Here is a 20,522-nt window from a genome sequence, read left to right as displayed (position 1 = left end):
TATCAATCCCCTTACCTTAAACATCCCCGCTGTGTAACGCCACCCCGCCTATCGTGTCCTCAATTCAGCATCATGGGTGACTACGACCATCTCTACCAGCAGGGACTCTACAACCTGTCCCCTGATCAGCAAGATCTTCTGCTGGCCGCTCTCTCCTCCAACAACCCTGCCGGCAAGCAACTCAACCACACTCCACAGCCCAAGCTCGAGCATAGCCCTGATCACACCTCTTCAAATGGCATGAGTGCCCCTCCCTCGGGCGGATTTGAAAACCCTCAGTCTGCTTTCAATGCTTTTGGCTTTAGCAACGATGACAGTCCGTTCCTTGATTTTACCCCGGACGTCGATTTCGAATTCACTGGATCCGCGGATCTAATTGGTGATCTTCCCGGGGATGACTCTCTCCATGATTATGAAGCAGGAGAGAAGCGAAAATCAATGGATGGTGCATCTGATGGCGAGGTGGAAGAGACAGGAAAGAAGCGACGAGAGAGTGAGGCCAAGAAGCCTGGTCGGAAGCCACTAACCTCGGAACCCACGACTGTAGGCACATCTTTGGAGAACGAGTTGTTGAGTATTCAGAATGACTAACTAGCTACAGAAACGCAAGGCCCAAAACCGAGCTGCTCAGCGGGCATTCCGAGAGCGAAAGGAGAAGCACCTGAAGGATTTGGAGACCAAAGTGGATGAGCTGCAGAAGTCCTCGGATACCGCTAACCAACAAAATGGAGTGCTACGGGCCCAAGTCGAAAGGCTCCAGACTGAACTTCGTGAATACCGGAAGCGACTCTCATGGATGACCACTGGGAATGGTATCTCCGCAATTAGTGCCATTCCAAGTGCTCACTCTCAGGGAGCGTTGGGTTTGCAGAACAACGAGTTTCTGTTCGACTTCCCCAAATTTGGCGACCTGCCTGGCTCGCATCTGTTCAACGGACAAAACAAACCCGATCAGTCAAAACCCAGGAACAACCTGCCCCGGGCTCCTGGTGTTCCCGGTGTTCTGAGTCGGGAGAACTTGCAGGGTCTCATTGGGGCCCCCTTCGGCTCATCTAACTCCAAGTCCACATCCACCAATTCCACATCTAGCACCCCTACTGCGACCGCTAGTACTAAGCCAACTACATCAAAGGGAACACCTAATAGCACCGCATCGATCAAGACACCATACCCCAATTTCAAGTCGTCGACGGTGCCAAATCACGAGAACTCCACATCGGATTCGCCATCATCCTCGTCCGATTCACATCAGAGCCAGATGCTCTCATCAAGTGGAACTTCACCTGAACCGAGCTTGAACTCGCCAGACGCAAAACACAATGAGTCTGGTTGCAATGTACATGGCTCTGTCCACGGTGAGGAATCCTTCTGCGCAAAACTTGGCATGGCCTGTGGCAACATCAATAACCCCATCCCAGCTGTACGGGATCAACAGGCCAAACCCAACAACGCCCCCAGCGAGCAACAACCCGCCGACGAGGATTCTCTTGGATTGGAATGGTTGGCTCAGCAAAACGGGGGTCAATTCGACCCTGTGCTATTTGGAGACTGGCGTGAGCCACAAGATGCGGTGCTTTCTCAGGACTTTGGCACTTTCTTCAACGACGCATTCCCCTTGCCAGATCTTGGTAGCCCATCGCATAACTTGAGCGAAGCAGCTCATCCACAACCACAACCCAAGAAGGACCTCATTGCTCAGATCGATAGCAGATTAGAGGAAGAGGTGGTTCCAGGTGAGGATAAGGCACAGATGCTTTCATGCACAAAGATCTGGTATGTTGCAATATATTTTCGAAATGTTTCTGAATCATAACTAATGAAAATTCCTTGTAGGGATCGTCTGCAATCCATGGAGAAGTTCCGAAATGGCGAAATTGATGTCGATAACCTGTGTTCCGAGCTGCGGACTAAAGCTCGCTGTTCAGAGGGTGGTGTGGTTGTGAATCAAAGGGATGTCGACGATATCATGGGCCGCGCCAAATAGTCCCTCATTTAAGATGGATTTAATTGACATTCCATTGCCCAATGATTTTACTCACGACTTATGTTCAAATTGTACTACGTTATTTCTACTCATACCCACCATCGAATCATTTGAAAACAATACGGCGTCATGAACACGGCCAGGAGAGAATTGAGAGGCAACACAGCAACACCGCGAATAATGCCCTCATTTTCTTCGTTTTCTTGAATTTCATTTCTTATTTCTGGCGGCCTCGTCTTTCTTTCACGTTCTCCTCTTATCTTTTCCACATGCAATTTTCTTTCTCTTTTCTTCATTGAATCTTGAGTGATTCGTAGTTTTGTTTTTCCAATACCTCTTTTCTTATTCTTCTCAGCCTGGCGAATGTGAGACACCGGGTCTGTCTTATGGGTGGTCGGTTTCTTGTCTCAGTCCTTCCTTCAATAGTTTGCCAGGTTTTCTAGAGCTAATTTCGACATGTAAGAACATGGGATCTGGCGACGAGATAGTTCTCTGGGACGGCTTGCGCTCCTTACCTTTATCTGCCATTAACATCTGTACACAATCTTATCAGTTACACAATGTTCTTGGATTCTCTTCACTTAAGGTACTAGTAGCCTCTATCAAATATTCAAAATTCCTATGCTTCATATACCACTACTAAGGAATCTCATACTCACCACGAACTAAGCACCTCATTACTACTAAGTAGTGATAGTAGTTGTACTCGGAATATTTACGACTAGTGAGTACGATAGAGCATAAATCATAGATCGAAGCTGTAAGGGTATCGATGTTGGTCTCTTCGAGGAAGAAAAAAACTAAAGTACAATGAAAAAGATGCCCCATGAGGCGAACAAGGGCATCAAAGGTAGCATGGGGTAGACTTAAGAACTCTCTTTTTGGGGCTTTTTGTTTTTTCTTCCTGTTTCTGGGACTCGGAGATTGCTTGCATCTTCCACAGCTTTTGCTTGTTGCAAAAAACCGTGGACTTTCTTCCTAGCACTCTGGCTCCTCCAAAGTCCGTACATCGACTTTCCTAGGTGCTTAGAAACGGAATCACGCTGCGAGCCTATCACCTGTAGAACCGAGTACGAGATAAGTGCCATCTCACTAGGACGAAAACTGGGCAAAGCAGAGATATGGGGAATTTGGAAAGTGTTTCTCAAGAAAAAATAAAGAGGAAATGAAAAATAAAGACACATAAGAATTAGAATGTGGGAGGGGGAAATCAAGCGTGGGGGGAACATGAAAAAGTGGCATGGTGAAAATAGGTGCCTCAAATGGAAGGATGCTTTCATCGTGGAGAATAAAAAGAAATAAAAGAATATTCGCTCAACGATTAAGCATCTCCAGATGCGGCAGGCTTATCACCGGAGGGAGTTGAAGCAGGGGAGTCGTTAGATGCGCCTCCCTTGTAACCTCCGCGACCACCACCACGTCCACGGGTACGGTCACCACGTCCACGTCCGCGACCACTAAATCCACCCCGGCGAGCTCCCTCGCTATCACTGGCACTCTGGTAGTTGGAGCGAGGGCCGGAGGTACCACCGCCGCGGCTGCTGCTTTGCCAGGTACCAGCATTGCCCTGTCCACGAGAACGGTCCTCGAAGAACTTGAACTGGGGCTTGCGAGTCTGACCTCCAACTGAGGGCTTCTTGTTCTCAATAGACTGGCGGTCAAGTACTGCCTTTGCATCTTCCACAGTGAGGAAGGTCACAGTGTGATTGAACTTGCCGTACTTCTCGATCTTCTCGAGCTTGAGGATGTCTTCTTCAGAAAGCAAGTCACGCGCGGCCTGTTCGTTGTCGACACCTGCAAGGAAGAGCACATTGCTTGGCTTCTTCTCGGCAGTACGAGGAGCGGGGGAATCACCGGTCTTCTCCGACTGGATAGAGCCATTGAGATCAGCTGCAGCCTTCTCCTCAACAGCTGGCTGAGTCGCGGGCGGAACTGAAACCTGAGGGCTAGGGGCCTTGGGGATAACGGGAATTGGGGAACCTCGAGCAGTCTGGGTCTTAGGCTGACCTTGCTGCTGGCCAGAGACAGGAGCCCGAGCAGGTGGGGCCTGGCCAAACTGAGGAGTAACAGAAGGGCGACCAGCACCAGTTGGGGCAGGCGAAGCAGTAGTGGCGGGCATACCACCAGAGACAGCCTGGGGACCACCGCCTACAGCAGGCTTGCCGCTACGGTGAGCGAAGTTGAAACCCTGTGCGCGCATCTCGGTCGCAATTCGTCCACCCTCGATCTCAAGAACCAAGTAACCGAAGGCGGCATCGGCCAAGTTGAAGTTCCACATGTTCTTAAAGGCGCTCTCATCGACCTGACCGGCGGCATTGCCAGCAGCAACTGGGCCACCGAACGGATTACCACCGTTGGCGATAGATGGCATCTTGTTGACCACGTCGAGAGCATTGTCCAACAGAGTCTTCTGAGCCTCATTCGAAGAGATGGCCGACTCAACCTCACCACGAACAGTTTCCCAGACATCGGTGAAAGAGGCCTTGGAGGCAGCAAGCTTGCCACGGTAGTGATCCAGTGAAGGGTTGACGGAGAACTCGTTGTAAGAGGAGCCGTAGCGGAAGTGAAGACCGGCAGAAATAGAGAAATCAGCCTTGAGTGTGACAGAGAGCTGGTTCAGCATACCCTCGCGGGCAGGGGAGGCGTGAGTAACGAAGACACGAGTCTCCGATGGGTCGTAGACTCGGTTGGCGGTATCAATCAACTCGCCCATCTGCAGAAGTGTAGTCCACATAGTTCCCTGGCCACCGGCAATGGTTGTCTTTCCTTCGCCGTTATCAAAAAGCTTGTGCATAACCACAGCACCACCCAGACCGAGCAGACGCAGCTTCACACCGCCAATGTCCAGCAGTCGTGAGTTGGCTTCATCAATAATGTGCAGCTTGTCAACCTTGTATTCTCCAGATCGGAACTTCTCCAGCACGCGAACATCCTCGCAGGCACCCCAAACTGTGTAAACTGGTACGTCGAGAGTAATGCGCTTGTCAAGGAGCATGGGAAGCTCGGAGAGAGGCAGTTGGTCCGGAGTGAAACGTTGCTTAATGGACTGCTGAGGGGGAACTTGCGCAATAGTACGCTTCACGTTCTCAGGCAAAAGAGGGGAGTATTGGGCCACGTGCTTCAAAGTCCTGCATTTAAGAGACCATATTAGCTGAGTTCACTGGGCCTCAACTTTGGCAACCCCGACGAGGAAACAACGGCAAACACGTTGTCTTGCGTTGGGCATCAAAGACGCCTGACAAACAGCAGGGAGCTTGAAGTTTACACTTACTTGTCCGCAATGCGCTCCAAAGAAGTATCGTCATAGAAACCAAAGTCTCCAGTGTGGATAATGTGGTCAGCGCGAGCCTGTTTGGCAAGCTCATTTAGAGACTTCAGGTTTCCTATCAACAAGTCAATTAAAATGTCTTCGCATTGAATCATTTTTCACTGGGGCGTACCTCGGACGTCGGCAATACACAGGATCCGGGTAGGCCCATTCTGAATCACTCTGCCATTGTTAGGGAGGAGCGGCGTGGCTCCGGGCGCCGGAGCTGCCTGAGGCGCACCGTTGGAAAGAGCGTAGCCTTGGGGAGCAAAGCCGTGAGGGCGGGGCTAGATAGAGAAGACGCGCTGTTAGTTCAAAGTACTTTATTGCAGGCTTAAGGTATGATGGTTTGAGAGCTCCGCAATATTGAAAGTTGACAAGTCCGCGGCCATGAGGGGAGATGGGATTTGAGGGGTGAGCAACTTACAGAAGCCATGAGGTGGGGGGGCGGGTTCAAAAGGTCGGGGGAAGGATCTCTGGGACCGAGAGAGATGAAAAGGGAGAAAGGGAAAGGAAAGAAATAAGGAATTTGGAGACAGTCGAAGGTCGAGAGGAGGATCAGATTCACTGCGCATGAGTGAAGCAACAGGCGTGACGATGGCTTAGGTAAGCCACCCCTGTCCGCCCACAACAGTATCCCTTTTTAGGCAGCTCAACCATATGACTATCTGGGATCAAGATCGGTGTTTGCTTGGGGGAAGTGATAAGAGATGAGGGTGAATGAAAGTTCAACGAGAATTGTAAAACTTTGATCGACTGAAGCTCCAAGAAATATTTCGAGGTTGAAGTTGAAAGGTTGACGATGAGCCAGACGACCGCCTCACTTCGACTATCAAGACAACGCTGATAGACTTATTTTCTATCAAGGCTACTATTACAAATTTCCCTTCTTGAAAGATCACAATACTCAATTCATATAACTCAATTCATATAACTCTTACATTCATGATAGTATGTCAGTCCTAGCTAGTACCTGCTCTGATGTTTCCTGCCCACTGACAGCCTGAGGTAGCACTGCATATAATCAAACTGAAATATTGAATCGTCACTACTACATGAGCAACACCCTCAATTTAGTAAGAATTGCCGGTATAAAGTGAGCTCAATATCTTCAATAATTGAGCATTCTATTTCAACACTAGAGTTATTGAGACCTGTGCATATTAGTACAATTAATTTTCAATATGGCAGTTCCAGGTTTCATCACGAATCTCACTCTGGTTGCTGATGTTCGAATAAATCAGTTTCAACCTATGTCTACTAGTTTGGCTGTCACTTCAGGTACATCATGGAAACCTTCAATGGTGGGATATGCTAGGTTAGGTGTTGGCTCATCTAAATGATATCATGAAACAGTTATTTACAGCATGATAAGGTGATACTAGCCTCCACACTTGCATTCCCCACATAGTTAACTTGAACCTGCGCCTACTTCACAGCTCACTGCTATGATCTTTGACCATGTGCATCTTGCTCGGTCTCCGGCCTGGCTTGTGTGTAGTAGACAATGAGGTGATAGAAGCAGGACCATTCAAGGCTAAAATGGCAAAATGACCACCAACAGTTGGCCGCGCTCGACACAGAACTGGCTTGCCGGGCTCTCTACCACGAGAAGATGTAGCAACATAACGATCAGAGAATGGCCAGTTATGCTTCCCATTGGTCATGAATGCCCATAGATCATCAACAAATTCATCTCTGGTCGCTTGATCAAATGTACCAGCTAACCACATGTTCCAATCTGACTTGGCCCAGTCTTGCCGGTTGTCAAGTGGAACGCCATATTCTCCTCGAACAGAGCTCGAGAAGAAGTCGTTACTCATTTTATATGCCTCTTGAGGGAATGTGTCCAGCCCCAGCAGGAGATCGGGGTAGATGTTGTACGGAGTCTTCCATGAGTCTGGGAAATCGGGGTATTCGAGTACAAAGTGGGTCTGATCCTTATCAGTGCCTAGACCCTGGGTGAAGAACAGATCGGCATGCTCATCGCCGACGCGAGAGTAATAATCGATGCCGCTCAACTTGCCGAAGGCTTTGATTCCAACAGCTGCCTTGATAGCCAGGTTGGTCTCGTTTGGTAGAGGGCCGGCAGCATCATTGGAAGAAAGTTGATTCGCAATATTGATGCTGTTGTCCACAAGGTAGTCCGCATATTTCTGGAAGATATACAAGTACTGGTCAGTCCAGTTTGTGTCCCCGGTGGCTTGTGCATAGGCAAGAGCCAGGATCAGGAGATTTCCACATTCCTCGATGGGCATAGGCTCAGCCTTTTGATCATCATGGCCAATGGCATTTGGGTAAGAAGAGCCCAGGTCATGGATGGTGTATGGGAGGTGCCAGCGACCGGCATCGAGGTACTTCATCACTGGTTCGAGCAACAAGCGAATCCAATCAGGATCTAGAACCCAGTATATAGGGAACGCTGGCATTATAATGTCAATGGTGTTGACATTACCATCACTGGAAAGTTCCTTGATGAAGGCTAATACTTCATCCGTATCGAGAGATTCATTAGGGATTGTCAGATCAATTCCTCCGTACGCCTGACGAGTTGATAAAGCAAGGATATCTGCATATTTAGAACCGGCTGAAGCAGTTCCAAATGTCTTCAACTCTCGATCGAAGTCTAAGGACTCCCAGAAAGCATCCTCATAGTCGTCCAAAAAGAATGAGACCGCTTCGTGTGTAGTCGGATACTCTGCGCGATAGTAGCCGGTGTAAGCCTCTCCTAGATAGTTGATGGCTTCTTTTCTTTCATATCCCACGGCAAAGTTGACTGATGCGCCACCGACAACCGTTCCTAGATCGTGTGCCAGAGCAATGACACCCCCAGAAAACCAGGTCGACTCTTCGCTTGACAGGTCGCCCCCTTCCGCAAAATATTTTCGAACAGTTTGTCGATCTCCCGCAAGGGCTGAAAGAGAGCTAACATTCTCTGGTCGAGAAGCCAGAATTACCTGTCCCCAAAGTGCCATATCATTCCCTTCTGCGTAGCGAGCTGCTTCTTCCACCGAAAGAAAATGTAAGGCGAGATCATCATGTTGTTCAAAGACTTGCACAGCACTATGCTCTCGGCCTGCCCATCTTCCATCAATATCCGAGTAAATTTGAATATCATCTCCATATGATCTTGTCACCTGGACAGTCAAATAGCCTAGTAGCGACCTTTGTTAGCTCAAACGAACATCTTTGTCAAAAAGGGATAGCCTTACTGAAAGGAAGCGACTGGCGCAAATAGTTAGAGGGAGAAACGGGCGAAAAGAAATCCAGCGTCAAAGATACAGGTCCAGCTGTGAGATCGAAGAGGGAATGGGTCGCCGTGAACTCCGCACGGTGCACTGTTGCAGGAAGAATCCCGCTGGTCTCTAAATCGGGAACACCCATCAAACTAAATGCCTGACCATTGACACGTACAATAACCGACCACCCAAGTTCCTGGCCTGCCCAGAATTGTGAATCAGAATATGGTAGTCGTTCGATACGATCGCTCGGCATCCATGTCGATAAATAGGGATTGCGAACTGCGAGCGGGTACGAGGGAGGCAAGACAGGGTGATGGGTAAGACTTCGGTCGTTGCCACCAAACCACCAAAAGGCCGATGCACAGAGCGATCCAAAACCCAGAGTATTCTGTAGATTAAAGCGCATTTTAATTAAGTGTGCTTCGTGGTTTTGAAGCTCAACAATTTGTTATTGTCACTAAGCGCACCAGGCGCTCAAGGAACCCTTCCAGCACAACTATAAGGTAAATTTAAACAGAACAAGAAAGCCAAATGAAATATCTGCCAGAGAATATGAGTGATTTGGAAGGGAAAAAGAACTGAGGATTTGAGAGCGCTAACAGAAAGAATGTCTCCCCCTTCAAGTTGGGGAAGGCTTCGACGATCATAGGACTGTCGTCATCGGGGAATGGGGAAAGTCCCCACGCTTATATCACATCATCCTGGAGCAGTTGATCGCGATGCATGATTGTCTAGTCTCAAACAAGTAGAGTGGAGATCATTCCACCAACCCCAGGTCATAGGATGAAGTCTGCGACAATCCCATCCTCTGATCTGCGGGGCTGCAATGTAAGACGGCTGAAAGGCCAATGCACTTGAGTCGTGGCTATGGTGCAGTCGGGTCCTTGCATCTACACATGTGCACATGAGAAGCTGAATATTTCAAGCTCTCATAGTGTAAGAGCTAATAGATTCTATAATAAGCCTTTATTGTTCTATTGACTATATAGTAGCGATAACTTGAACGAGAAAAATATTCCAAATATTTGATCACAGCTGCGCCTTCTCGATGCGTCGTCCAATTTCATCAAAGTGAAGCTGTTTGCCAGTCACAAGCGCCTCTTGCAAATAAGCTCCAATCTCGACTGCTTTCACTGCATTACTCAACTTCATAGGAAGTGGTGTGTTGTCAAGACAAGCCGCAGTGAAGTCATTGGCCTCCTGTACAAAGGCAGGGCCGAAGCGACCCATAAAATTCGGGGGCACCTCGCGTGTGATGCCACCAGAGTGGTAGTAGTTGACAAAGTTGCACTGAGGGTTGTTATTCACAGCCAGCTTGCCCTCGGTTCCAATGATCTCCGTGGTATCCTCTTGTCCATGGGCCATCATACGTGAACAATAGTAATAGGCGATCTTGCCATTTTGGAACTCGACAATTCCAACAGCGTTATCATAGTCCTTGTGCTTCTTCAACTCGGGCTGAACTGCTGTAATACCATGTGCAGAGATGCTCTTGGGAATTATGTCGTCCCCAAAGAACCACAGGGTAAGATCGATATCATGCACAGCCATATCAACAAAAACACCACCAGACCATGCAGCGTACTCAACAAAGAAACCTGATGGGTCGAGCTTATCACAGGTCTGGCTTCGAATGATAGAGGGTCTTCCAATGAGTCCTTGTTCAACCTTATTATGGGCCTCTCGGTATGACTCGTCGAAGCGTCGGGAGAAGCCACACATCACCTTCAGATGAGGCTTCTTCTTTGCGGCTGCGACAACGGCTTTGCACTATTTAAATCATCAGTTATTAGTGAAACTGTTTTTCCAACGAGGGTAGCTTCAATACTTACCACATCGATATTGATTGAGAGAGGCTTCTCGCACAGAACATGCAAATCCGCGTCAATAGCTTTAATGGTTTCTTCTGCGTGAACCGAGGTCGCAGTTCCAATAGCCACAGCTTGAAGACCTGGGTGCTTGAGCATCTCATCGTAATTGTCGTACAAAGTGACTCCATGGGGTTCCAAGTTCACTCTTCCCCACGCAATCTCGGTTGGGTCGGGGGTAAAGGCTGCGACGAGCTCGGCGCGAGGGGTACGTTGGAGGAAGTTCATGGCGTGGAACTTGCCAACACGACCAAGACCGGCCATACCAACTTGAAGCTTTTGAACTCCCATCTTGCGTGCGGTTGGTCTGTGTTTGTTGAAGTAGAGAAAGGAAAACGATGTTCTTGAGCTTCTGACTCCATTTGGGGCTTGTTGAGGGGGTTCAAATAGTTCAAAGTAGACCTGCAATCGTTGTATAATGATTTTATTTGTTTCCTGCTCTTAAAAATAAAGGCAAGTGTCTCCTTGTTGCTGAGAAAGTGGATGGTGTACTCCGCATATGCATCTTGGATTGACCGGAGAGAATTACTTGATCCACCCAAAGTGGTGCTGTAATCCGAGTCCCCGCTAAGCTCCAGTAAATAGATCATGACCTGCTGATTAGACTTGGTCTGTAAGTCATGCAGATATCAGGGTTGCGGATCGTTCAATCTTAGCCTTGGAAGGGTGGCGATATGCTATTATTCCAAAGTTAGATATCTTCAATTGATGGTTATATGCGACACCAACTACTCCCGACCGTGTAAATCGGACCGCATTGGCTTCTCCCCCATCTCACAACATCAATTCTTTATGGAATCATTTGAAATAATTGATTCTAGCTATGGAGAAGTCTATTCATATTTCTTAGAAATTCTAGTAAAAAAATAATCGCTCTACATCAAATGGTGAGGTTCCCAAAAAGCATTGCCGGCGTACTACATCCATCGTGATTTACTACATTCATCGTGATTCGTGATTCGCATGAACGAATACTTGTCTCAAACAACTGCCAAAAGCGCTTTTCGTTCACTACAATGACTTCACCAACCTTGCCATTCTCAACACTAATTTCAATTGATAATACCATTAAGTTGGAGTGGAACCCCAGGTTCTGATTGACCCCGGAATTGCGGGGAAGCACTCCGCACGGAGTGACCTCCCTCTAATCTGTGAAACAGTAATTCTCTCCGCTTCAAATATGCATATTTCAATATGTCTGCACAACCAAAGAGAAGCCGACTTGCGACAGGATGGTGAGTTTGGATGTTAAATAGGTCATTTTTGGGTACTAGTACTGATAGACAGCAGTCAGCGGTGTCGGGGTGAGCTTAACAACCTTGAACCTCGGAGAGTTGGACTTGAGGTTTGACATGCTAACTTGAAGTTTACGGATCAACAGCTCGTCATTTGAAATGTTTGTCATCCCCTGGTATAGAAAGTTCCATTACGTTATCTAACAAGCCCTTCCAGGTGATGTTAGTTCTCAAGTCTGTCAGCACTGCCTTAGCGCTGGAGCTCAATGTGATCGAACCACAATTCGATTTCGGAGTGGTCTCGCACTTCCGAAGAGCCCCAATGCTGCATTTCCTGACCAGAAAGACTGGCCTCGGATTCATGGGAAAGGTACCAAATCTTTTAAGTTCCTTGTCATACTGGCAGAAAACTGAATAATATTATAGTCCGCTTCCACGATGAGACCCCGAAGATTGTCAGCCAATATGTTGGCTCTCTAGAGGCCGACTTCTGCTGGATTGATCAGGTGGAGAAGAGTCCTCTTCCAGAGAATCAGCCCATTGCTCAAGTTCACACACCAGAGCTCCCACAAACACGTCTGGAAGATGCCGAAAATAATAGCCTGAGCCAACTACCTTACGATCCACTAGATGTCTCACCATCCAGCGTCTCCTTCTATTCTACAACGTCTCACAGATCACGAGCCAGCTCAAAACCGTTCCAACCCTATACTGTGAGAGAATCAATATTGATAAGAAATTTCGTTGAGAACATGGCTTTATGGGTATGTACACAACTCTCCGCAAGAAGAATTGTTGAATTGCTGACAAGTTTATGGAGGCCGACATCACCGATCCGCATCGGCATTTTGAGATCGATGTTCCTATAAGAGCATTCCACGAGCCTGTCCTACGCAACGCAATTTTTGCATTTTCATCACGACATTTAAACAGACAAACCGCGAATGACTCAACAGATGCGTTGCAATACCACAACCTCTGTGTGCAGATCCTCATCCCAGCACTCTCTGATCCAGAGGAACATATAACAGAGGATATTCTAGCTGCAGTGGCCATTTTAAGACAGCATGAGGAGATGGATGGTTCGTTTTCGAATTCTTATTTATTCCCACATCAGTTTAAGTTAGGAGACCCCAGCTAATGACACCTCAGGCGAGGATAATCAATTCCATCTGACAGGAACAACCCATATTCTGAATACTGTTTCAACATTCGGCTCATCTGGTGGTCTCGGGGAGGCGGCTGCTTGGCTTTGTCTACGTCAAGATATTTACGTATCTCTGACAACCCAACAGCCACTTCGAACAAACTTGGAAAACTTTCACGACTCGGATATCTTTCATCGAGAGGATGATTTTGCATGGTCAAGTAGGATGGTATTTCTCCTTGCCAAGGTGCTCCAAACTGCTTTCCTTGATTCTTCGACGGTGAGTCTGATCAACGAAGAAGTCGAGGAATGGTTTCGGTCGAAGCCTGAATCCTTTGAGCCGGTCCGAATAGTTCCGAGTGACTTAGAGGTTGGTTACCGGTTTCCAATTATTTGGATGCTATTACCTGTTCATGGTAAGTGAAATGAAAAAAAATATTATTATCTTTTGAGGGTGCTGAGATTCACGTTGACAAAACTAGTCATTGGTCTGCAATATTATCATATCGCCAAAATCGTCCTAGCTTTATCTGAATCTTCTCAGCCATCATCTACATATGAGAGTCTGCGACATTCCAGAATAATTGAAGTAAGCCATATATGCCTTTCTTGACTTCAATTTGAGTGATTACTTGTATCTGACCTTAGAATAGAAAAATGTTCGACACCACCTTCTTACAATATTAGGCCTGGCACAATCAAACCCTCGAGCCGAGAACACATTATTCACTGCTAGACATAGTCTAGTTGCATGTGAGTTTCATTTCATAAAATGCAAGAGAACATGAACTGACCACCTATAAGGGGGTTGGATGCTACGGTATTCTAGCGATCAAACTGCTGCAGAGTCCCTTCTACGAGATATGCATTCAAGGACGGGATGGAATATGGATAGTCTGGTTCAGACATTGCGTGAACAGTGGCAAGACGAAGCAGGCTTGAATTGATATTTGAACCCTCACACCCTTGCAATAGTCCTCTAGTCTTTCCAACATTATGAACTTATGAATACAGTCAAGTATCAGCGTAAATAAACTACATCTCTGAAAAACTACGCCCGGTATCTGTAGGCAGAGTAGCCTCTTGGAGCTCCCCATTCCAATGTATCCGACTCAAATATTCTTTTTGGCATATTGAGAATTGTATCTGGGGACGACGCAACCATTGCCGAATAACTCTGGTAGATGCATGCTAGTAAAGTAAGCAATGTCAGCCATTGTCAATCAAACCCACTTATTCCAAGCTCAAATTCTTATGGACTTGCATCACTTACCGGCAGGAATCACGATCCAGAAAGCATTGAGGAATACAAAGTATCCCCAGTAATAATATGGCTCAGGTCTGGAGTAAGATCTCCCATGATAATAGTCTTGCATAATGCTTGTTGCATAGTATAGAACATCACCATAGAGCTGGCCCATGGAGACCAGTATTTGAGTTGGATGGCGATGAGGAGAATCCACTATAATCATCCATGCAATCAAGTAAGATAGTGGTCCCCAAGTAAACTGTTCGGCAATTAGAAATTTGACCTTGGAAAATTGAAACTCATTTCTGGGAACACTTACAGCTGTGATTGTCTCCATACAAAGCACAAATGGCTCCATGGTCATGTATCGAGAATCAGCTTGCGCATACTCTTTCCATAGCTGGCCACCAAGATCCTGCATCTTGGGCATTGTCTTATGATTGTACACAAAATATCCTTCGAGGAGGAAGTGTATACATCCAGCTAGGGGATATCATTAGCTATACCCTGTATAATCTTCCAGGCGGTATCAACTTACTGAAGATAAACCACCCGACTAGAAATTTGTCTTGACTGGGTATAGTCGACTGACGCCATTTGAGTAGAAGGGAAGTTAGGATAATGACGGCAGCTGTGGCCAGTGCGAAGAAACTCAGAAGAAAGGAGACGCCTAAGGTATTGGCGACGTAATCAACCGGGTTCATATCAGGGGGATAGAAAGGATGGACAGGCGTTTCTACCGTTTCGGCAGGGGATATAAAGCCCGAAAACAAAGATCTCTTGATTATCTCCATTGTTTTTTGGTTGTAAGTGAAGAAAATGAAAGGGGTTGTTGAGTAGGACTCGAGACTAAAGGCTAAAGGCTAAAGTACACAATAAGAAGGGGCTAACGAGGTAAGCCACGACTATGATCTGTTCAAATGTTTCTACAAGTAGATAAACAAAGAGCTTAGGTGACAATATAATCAGTACCTAGGTACCTTCTTTGTCCTAATGGCCCAATAATGTTGGAGCCCGACGTAAGCATCCTGGTGGCCCCATCGGGTTGACTGTCATCCGAATCCCTTGAGGCTCCTGGACCCCATACTAGGCCCCTGAAACAATCATCGAGGCCACTCAGATTTATCCTATTAATATTAATATTAATTATTCATTTCTTCTCAATCAAATTATAGTATTAAGTTTTTTGGTGGATACTAGTAATATTAATCTCACAGACTCACAGTAGTTGCAGCCCACTATAGTCGACCTGATAGACAACCAGTTGGAAGTAGTTAAGATAACCTTAGAAGAATTTTGTAGAACATTGAGGTATCGTTTTCAAGTTTGATTTAAAATTGTCAAAATTAAATCAGGATTGCCTATTGAAAATGTCAATTGTAGATCAAGTTTCATCCACGATAAGCACAATCCCCGCGGATGCGACAGAAAACTTGAACCCCACGTCGATACACTCAAGGGCTGGGCATCATTTATAAGATTCTATTAAGTCAAGCACTAGTAAATGTGAAACGATCGAAGTGAATGTTTAGAGTTTCCTTCGTGTCAAATAAACGAAAACGTCCATGACATGTCAAAATACGAGAAACCCAAATACTCTATTGGATAACCCCAACCAAGGTAGAGTTCCATGGTCTCCAGAGTGTATGGACAACGAATAAATGCAAGAGTTCAAGGCCAGACGCACTTGGCCCATACTTGGCACTCGTTCTCCCAAGCTAAGCCACAGTGCATTATAAAAGGACTGTCAATCGATCGCCCAGTCAATCTGAGACCTATAATGAGTATTTATTAGACGTAAAGCTTCGTCATGTCAGAAGAAACTGCATATCCCCACTTGTACAATGGTGGTTGCCACTGTGGAAAAGTGCGCTATACTGCGCACCTCTCGTCACCTGTACAAGAGCAGGTTTCCCATACATGCAATTGTATACATTCTTCTCTGCATCCATATGCTCGGTTGTCAGCCAGTGGCGGCAACCCGTGGAAGAGTCATTGATAACTGAATGTACCTTATTTAGGCTCAATCTGTACCATCAACGGATACATCCTGGTATATGTTCAAAAGGACCAGATCACATTTCATGAAGAAGATGGTGCTGTAAAGGTTTGGGGCATTTTTTCTCCCACCTCTTGAGTTTCGCTCCCGTATTGATGTGAGTCGTCTGTTACAGGAGTACCGTTTCGGAACCCGCAAATATCCTCATCATTTTTGCACCAACTGTGGGACAAGTGTGTATGCTCGTTCTGATGTAGGGGAATATGAGGCGATCGTCGCTGTCAACGTGAGTCCTATTTCATCGAGTACTGTGATCTCCTTAGTTGACATGGTCTCAGGGACGAACTCTGAAAGATGTCGATATCAGCACGTTGATGATTGAAAAACTTGACGGGAAAAAGATTCAAGTACCCTAGATAGCCCAGGGGAATTAAATGAAGTGGGAAGATATCTCTCACAGACTTTGGTCACTAGCGAGTTTAAAATTGCTAGTTGCTGTGATTTCATGTGCGCAGAACCGTGACTGGTCAACCAGTTGTGTATATGCAGCTGATATCTCATACGGCAGATTTAATAACAATGATTAGCTCAGAACTGCCAGGTGAGGGGACAACCCCTCGGGGTCATTTAACATACCGATCGGCGTAGAAGACACAACAACTTCGATAGTCCAAACATTCACATGAGTGAGAATGGTAGTAGATCAAATCAACTGATCATTTGACAAAAGATATTCATCACTCACCAATAACCTCTCGATCGATCAACTGTTACCCTCTCGGCGCATTCCCCCACCTTTGACCCCGCCGTATCAGAATGACCGAGATCAGCGCAATCCCTGCTAAGCTCAATGTCGCGATAGTAGGCGGCGGAATCGCCGGGCTAGCTGCAGCTGCCTTCCTGAGAAGACATCGACAGTACAATGTGAAGGTTTACGAACTTCGTGGTGCAGATTGGGAGGAATCATCCGCGGCACTAGGCCTCCAAACTAATGGAACGTCCATAGTGGAACAACTTGGAATCACCAGGGAGGAGATTCGCGGCGTAACAGGTGCCGGATATCGAACGTATAATCTTCGAGAAGAACATATGAGTAAAGGTCTAGTAACTGTTCACCCAGATGGGGAGACCGGATTCTGGTTTGTGCATCGACAAGATTTAAAGGATGCGCTCTTGCATCGAGTAACGAGTGAAAATGGGGACGGCAAGCCTGTTGAAGTGATATATGATAGTCGTATCGTGGACATTGATCCAGAAGCTGGGGTTTTGAAGTTTGCCGATCGACCACCTGTAGAGGTTGACCTGATTATTGGTGAGTTGACCTAGTCATCCGATTAAGACACGAATAATAACTTGAACTTCTGTGATTATTAGGCGCGGATGGTATTCACTCAAAAGTGCGCGAGTTCGCTATCCCACCATCGCATCCAGAGCCAGCTCTGTGTGGGCTTTGTGTATACCGATTCGTCGTTCCAATGGATACCCTCAGAGATGCTGATGGCAAAATGCCGAACACTCTCACTCTTGACGATGGAAGCTGTGTGGTGATCATTGCTGCAGGTGATGAAGGAAACCGAAGCATGGTCATTTATCCTTGTCGCGAATTGGAGTTGATGAACTTCGTCTGCGGCGTTCCAGACACAAGTTCTAGAGTCCTAGCTCAGATAAAGTCACCTGGCAGCCATCAGAGCTTGGTAAATGATATGCTGGAGGAATTCCACGATTTCCCTGGCTGGATCCTGCAAATAATTAGGTAAGTCATTGACTCAATTTGAGATGGAGTTTCTCATCCGGGTTTAACAAGCTCAGGCGCACCACCTTAATCGAGCCTTTCCCAGTGGTCGATCAAGAGCCTTTACCAACCTATGTTAAAGGTCGAACCATGTTGATCGGAGATGCAGCGCACGCCATGTCCCCATATCAAGCCCAGGCAACGAACCAGGCCCTCGAAGACGTAGAGGGGTTAAATGTGCTTCTTGCAGATGCCTCCAGTCGAGACAGTATCCCCCGGGTTCTGGAGTTATGGGATAGTATTCGTCGTCCGCACGCATCGGCAGTGCAGAGTGATTCGCGAGACTCACAGGCAAAACTTTCGACAACCCAATCTAGCGCTGCTTTCCTACAATTCAAGCCATATGTTAGTATGAAAGAAGCACTTGCACAGAGTTAAAGAGCAATAGAATTCTCCAGGCCCAATAGCATACTCCAACAACAACACGGCAACATTTGAATACAATGTTCTAACAGGTTTCAAGAAAAAGTGAAGCAAGAATGACTAGTTAGAACTTGGTGTCGCCAGTCAACGTAAATCTACTGGCCTAAGGTGGTCTTTTTTCGAGAGAGCTAAAGCGAGAAGGGCTTACTAGTAGGTTCTCAAGGTGGAATTTTTCATGAATTTGAGAATATGACTGAAAATTTAAGCGTTGAAAAGAGTAGGTATTTGTTTTGGTTGTCGCTACTGCGACGTCTAGTGAATATGGTACAAGAAAGTGTCAAGACCTCAAGATCTAGCTTCGGAACAATTTCAATCCACCTTCTTCACGGTCACTCTCCCCGTCACTAGCACTGTCGTCATCTTCACCAAGCAGGCCACTCGCAGACCGGCCCAGTAAGGACGCAAAGAATTCCTCCCGAGCCCGTCCGGTCCAAACACCTCGGTCCTCTGGAGCCATGAAATTCTGAAGCTTCTCGTGAACAGTGAAACGCATCTTGCGACCTTTAGAGGCACGGGTATCGATGTCTCGCTTAACTTTGTCGTTACGCATACCAGTAATAGGGTGAATCGGCAGGCGAGTTGGCAGCTGGTGGAGAGTGTCCATACCACCAGTCATTGCATCAGACGAGGACATACGCTGCTCGACGAGATCACGAAGTAGAGATTGGTAAAAGACCGTATCATCGTAAACGGGCTCAACGGCGGTGGGTGAGTCGGCGCCATTGGACTGACGGGCGCGTTTGGAGGAGCGATCACCAAGCTCAGTGGCAACATGGGCATCAAGGACAGCAGTGATAGTTTGCTGGCCAGAGGCAGAGCCAAGCAGCTTGCCTCGGGCATTGGGGAGGGAGCTCGAACCTCCTCGGACTTTGGAAGACCATTTGTCAAGGTTGGCCCGACGGTGAATCAGCGCCTTAGACTCCAGTTCAGCCATACGTTCCCAGAGTAGGTCAGACTTAATGCCCGGTGTGATGGGCGAAGGTCGCTTCCGCTTCTTGCTACCATCTTTGGCGTGAGCATCAGCAAGGACGTTGCGGAGCTCTTCCAGGGTTGACCAGAGAGCGAGAGCTGCGGACTCGGCTGATTTGATCGCATCTTCATTTGCCTCGCCCTGTTCAGATTCGTTACTTTCCTCTCCACTCACAACCAAGGCAGAAATATCATTTATCGAGCCAAGTCCCTTCTGCAACTTGATACGTGTGTTCAACAACGCATCAAAAGTGCTTCTTTGATCCTTGACAGCCTTTCCCTTGGAAGCATCTGCCTTCGCAGCTTGAGAGATTGTCGCTGCAATAGTTTTCTGATCAGAGGCCATCAACCGTCGCAGCTCCTCCCGATCCTCTGAGACAGGTCCAGACTCTGTTGGTCTGGCACTCTTGCTACTGCGCTTTTTGGCAGGCACGTTATCTTCCTCGTCGCTTTCCTCGTCGCTCTCCATATCATTCTCTTCATCGTCTTCGTCATCGCTCTCCTCCTCATCGGCACTATCAAATTCCAACTCTTCTTCTTCTTCTTCTTCAGAGAACATGTCTGAGTCGGAGTCTGTCGGAGGCTGCCGTTGGGCCTTGATGGAGGCCTTGTCCTTCTTGGCCATATTCTTCTGTTGTGACCGGGCCCGCGAACCAGCCTTGCCTGTTGAGCCTGCCTTTACCGATTCGTCATCAGATTGCTGGTCATCGGCGCTGTCCTCAGTTCCGTCCTCGGCGGAGACGGCGCCTGAGTCGTCCGAGTCGCCATCCGACATCTCTTCATCGTCGGAGCGTGCCGCAAATGGATCATGATCGCTATCGTCGTCAAGGGCGTCTCTGCTAACGCGTGTGCCGGCATACTGTTTTCCCAATTCAACAGCCTCTTGCTTTCGAAGTTTTCCCTTGCTATTTTATGTCAGTATTCTCAGATATCTCCTAAATTTTGAGGAGATTTATCATACCCGACAGCCTGGTAGTGCTCTCGTCCTGCATCCACATCTAAGGTTTTTCCATCCTCCTCGTCGCTAGATTGACCATCACGCTCAAGATCCTCGGGATCAAAGTCTTTTATCCAGTTAGCGCAAAGTCCAATTTGAGGGATTAAATTAAGAGAAAGCCTTTTATGACATACCCTTAGGAGTAGGATCTTCCAAATCTGCCAGCTGGTCAGCCAGCGAACGAACTTTCCCAGGCGCCATGGTGTATGAGCTTGGAGAAGATCTAACCTGCGACTTTTTTTCTGTTTTTCCGTTATCGGGAGAAACTATCCTCATCTAGACTAGCGTTTATGTGGACCAGGCGGTGTAC

General features: G+C 47.2%; 8 protein-coding genes across 8 annotated transcripts; 3 read left to right on the top strand and 5 right to left on the bottom strand.

Moving 5' to 3' along the window:
* Positions 1 to 72: 72 nt before the first annotated feature.
* Positions 73 to 1,984, top strand: yap1 (putative bZIP transcription factor AP-1/Yap1; the record flags this gene model as incomplete). Its single annotated transcript, XM_057087452.1, has 3 exons — positions 73 to 543; positions 602 to 1,773; positions 1,834 to 1,984. The coding sequence occupies 3 exons, from the start codon at positions 73 to 75 to the stop codon at positions 1,982 to 1,984; spliced, it is 1,794 nt and encodes a 597-aa protein (XP_056947281.1).
* Positions 1,985 to 3,305: 1,321 nt separating this feature from the next.
* Positions 3,306 to 5,727, bottom strand: N7483_004014 (uncharacterized protein; the record flags this gene model as incomplete). Its single annotated transcript, XM_057087451.1, has 4 exons — positions 3,306 to 5,112; positions 5,256 to 5,367; positions 5,425 to 5,578; positions 5,719 to 5,727. The coding sequence occupies 4 exons, from the start codon at positions 5,725 to 5,727 to the stop codon at positions 3,306 to 3,308; spliced, it is 2,082 nt and encodes a 693-aa protein (XP_056947280.1).
* Positions 5,728 to 6,724: 997 nt separating this feature from the next.
* Positions 6,725 to 8,939, bottom strand: N7483_004013 (putative glutaminase; the record flags this gene model as incomplete). The annotated part of the gene is made up of 2 exons (XM_057087450.1): positions 6,725 to 8,445; positions 8,504 to 8,939. 2 exons carry the CDS (start codon positions 8,937 to 8,939, stop codon positions 6,725 to 6,727), a joined length of 2,157 nt encoding a protein of 718 aa, XP_056947279.1.
* Positions 8,940 to 9,562: 623 nt separating this feature from the next.
* On the bottom strand, positions 9,563 to 10,692 carry N7483_004012 (putative NAD binding Rossmann fold oxidoreductase; the record flags this gene model as incomplete). Its single annotated transcript, XM_057087449.1, has 2 exons — positions 9,563 to 10,303; positions 10,366 to 10,692. 2 exons carry the CDS (start codon positions 10,690 to 10,692, stop codon positions 9,563 to 9,565), a joined length of 1,068 nt encoding a protein of 355 aa, XP_056947278.1.
* Positions 10,693 to 11,581: 889 nt separating this feature from the next.
* Positions 11,582 to 13,730, top strand: N7483_004011 (uncharacterized protein; the record flags this gene model as incomplete). Its single annotated transcript, XM_057087448.1, has 8 exons — positions 11,582 to 11,636; positions 11,854 to 12,006; positions 12,063 to 12,400; positions 12,457 to 12,718; positions 12,789 to 13,199; positions 13,266 to 13,372; positions 13,437 to 13,536; positions 13,588 to 13,730. 8 exons carry the CDS (start codon positions 11,582 to 11,584, stop codon positions 13,728 to 13,730), a joined length of 1,569 nt encoding a protein of 522 aa, XP_056947277.1.
* A 318-nt stretch (positions 13,731 to 14,048) lies between these two features.
* Positions 14,049 to 14,826, bottom strand: N7483_004010 (EXPERA domain-containing protein; the record flags this gene model as incomplete). The annotated part of the gene is made up of 3 exons (XM_057087447.1): positions 14,049 to 14,291; positions 14,352 to 14,515; positions 14,571 to 14,826. The coding sequence occupies 3 exons, from the start codon at positions 14,824 to 14,826 to the stop codon at positions 14,049 to 14,051; spliced, it is 663 nt and encodes a 220-aa protein (XP_056947276.1).
* A 2,021-nt stretch (positions 14,827 to 16,847) lies between these two features.
* N7483_004009 (FAD-dependent oxidoreductase) lies at positions 16,848 to 18,201 on the top strand (the record flags this gene model as incomplete). Its single annotated transcript, XM_057087446.1, has 3 exons — positions 16,848 to 17,343; positions 17,406 to 17,784; positions 17,841 to 18,201. 3 exons carry the CDS (start codon positions 16,848 to 16,850, stop codon positions 18,199 to 18,201), a joined length of 1,236 nt encoding a protein of 411 aa, XP_056947275.1.
* Positions 18,202 to 18,538: 337 nt separating this feature from the next.
* N7483_004008 (AATF family protein) lies at positions 18,539 to 20,413 on the bottom strand (the record flags this gene model as incomplete). The annotated part of the gene is made up of 4 exons (XM_057087445.1): positions 18,539 to 19,798; positions 19,898 to 20,120; positions 20,177 to 20,279; positions 20,347 to 20,413. 4 exons carry the CDS (start codon positions 20,411 to 20,413, stop codon positions 18,539 to 18,541), a joined length of 1,653 nt encoding a protein of 550 aa, XP_056947274.1.
* Between the last annotated feature and the right edge of the window lie 109 nt (positions 20,414 to 20,522).

The sequence above is a fragment of the Penicillium malachiteum genome (genome assembly GCF_028827825.1).
Source record: "Penicillium malachiteum strain IBT 17515 chromosome Unknown utg000002l:1.0-8849297.0:1.0-8852440.0, whole genome shotgun sequence".
NCBI lineage: Eukaryota > Fungi > Ascomycota > Eurotiomycetes > Eurotiales > Aspergillaceae > Penicillium > Penicillium malachiteum.
This window is presented reverse-complemented; position numbering and strand designations above follow the sequence as displayed.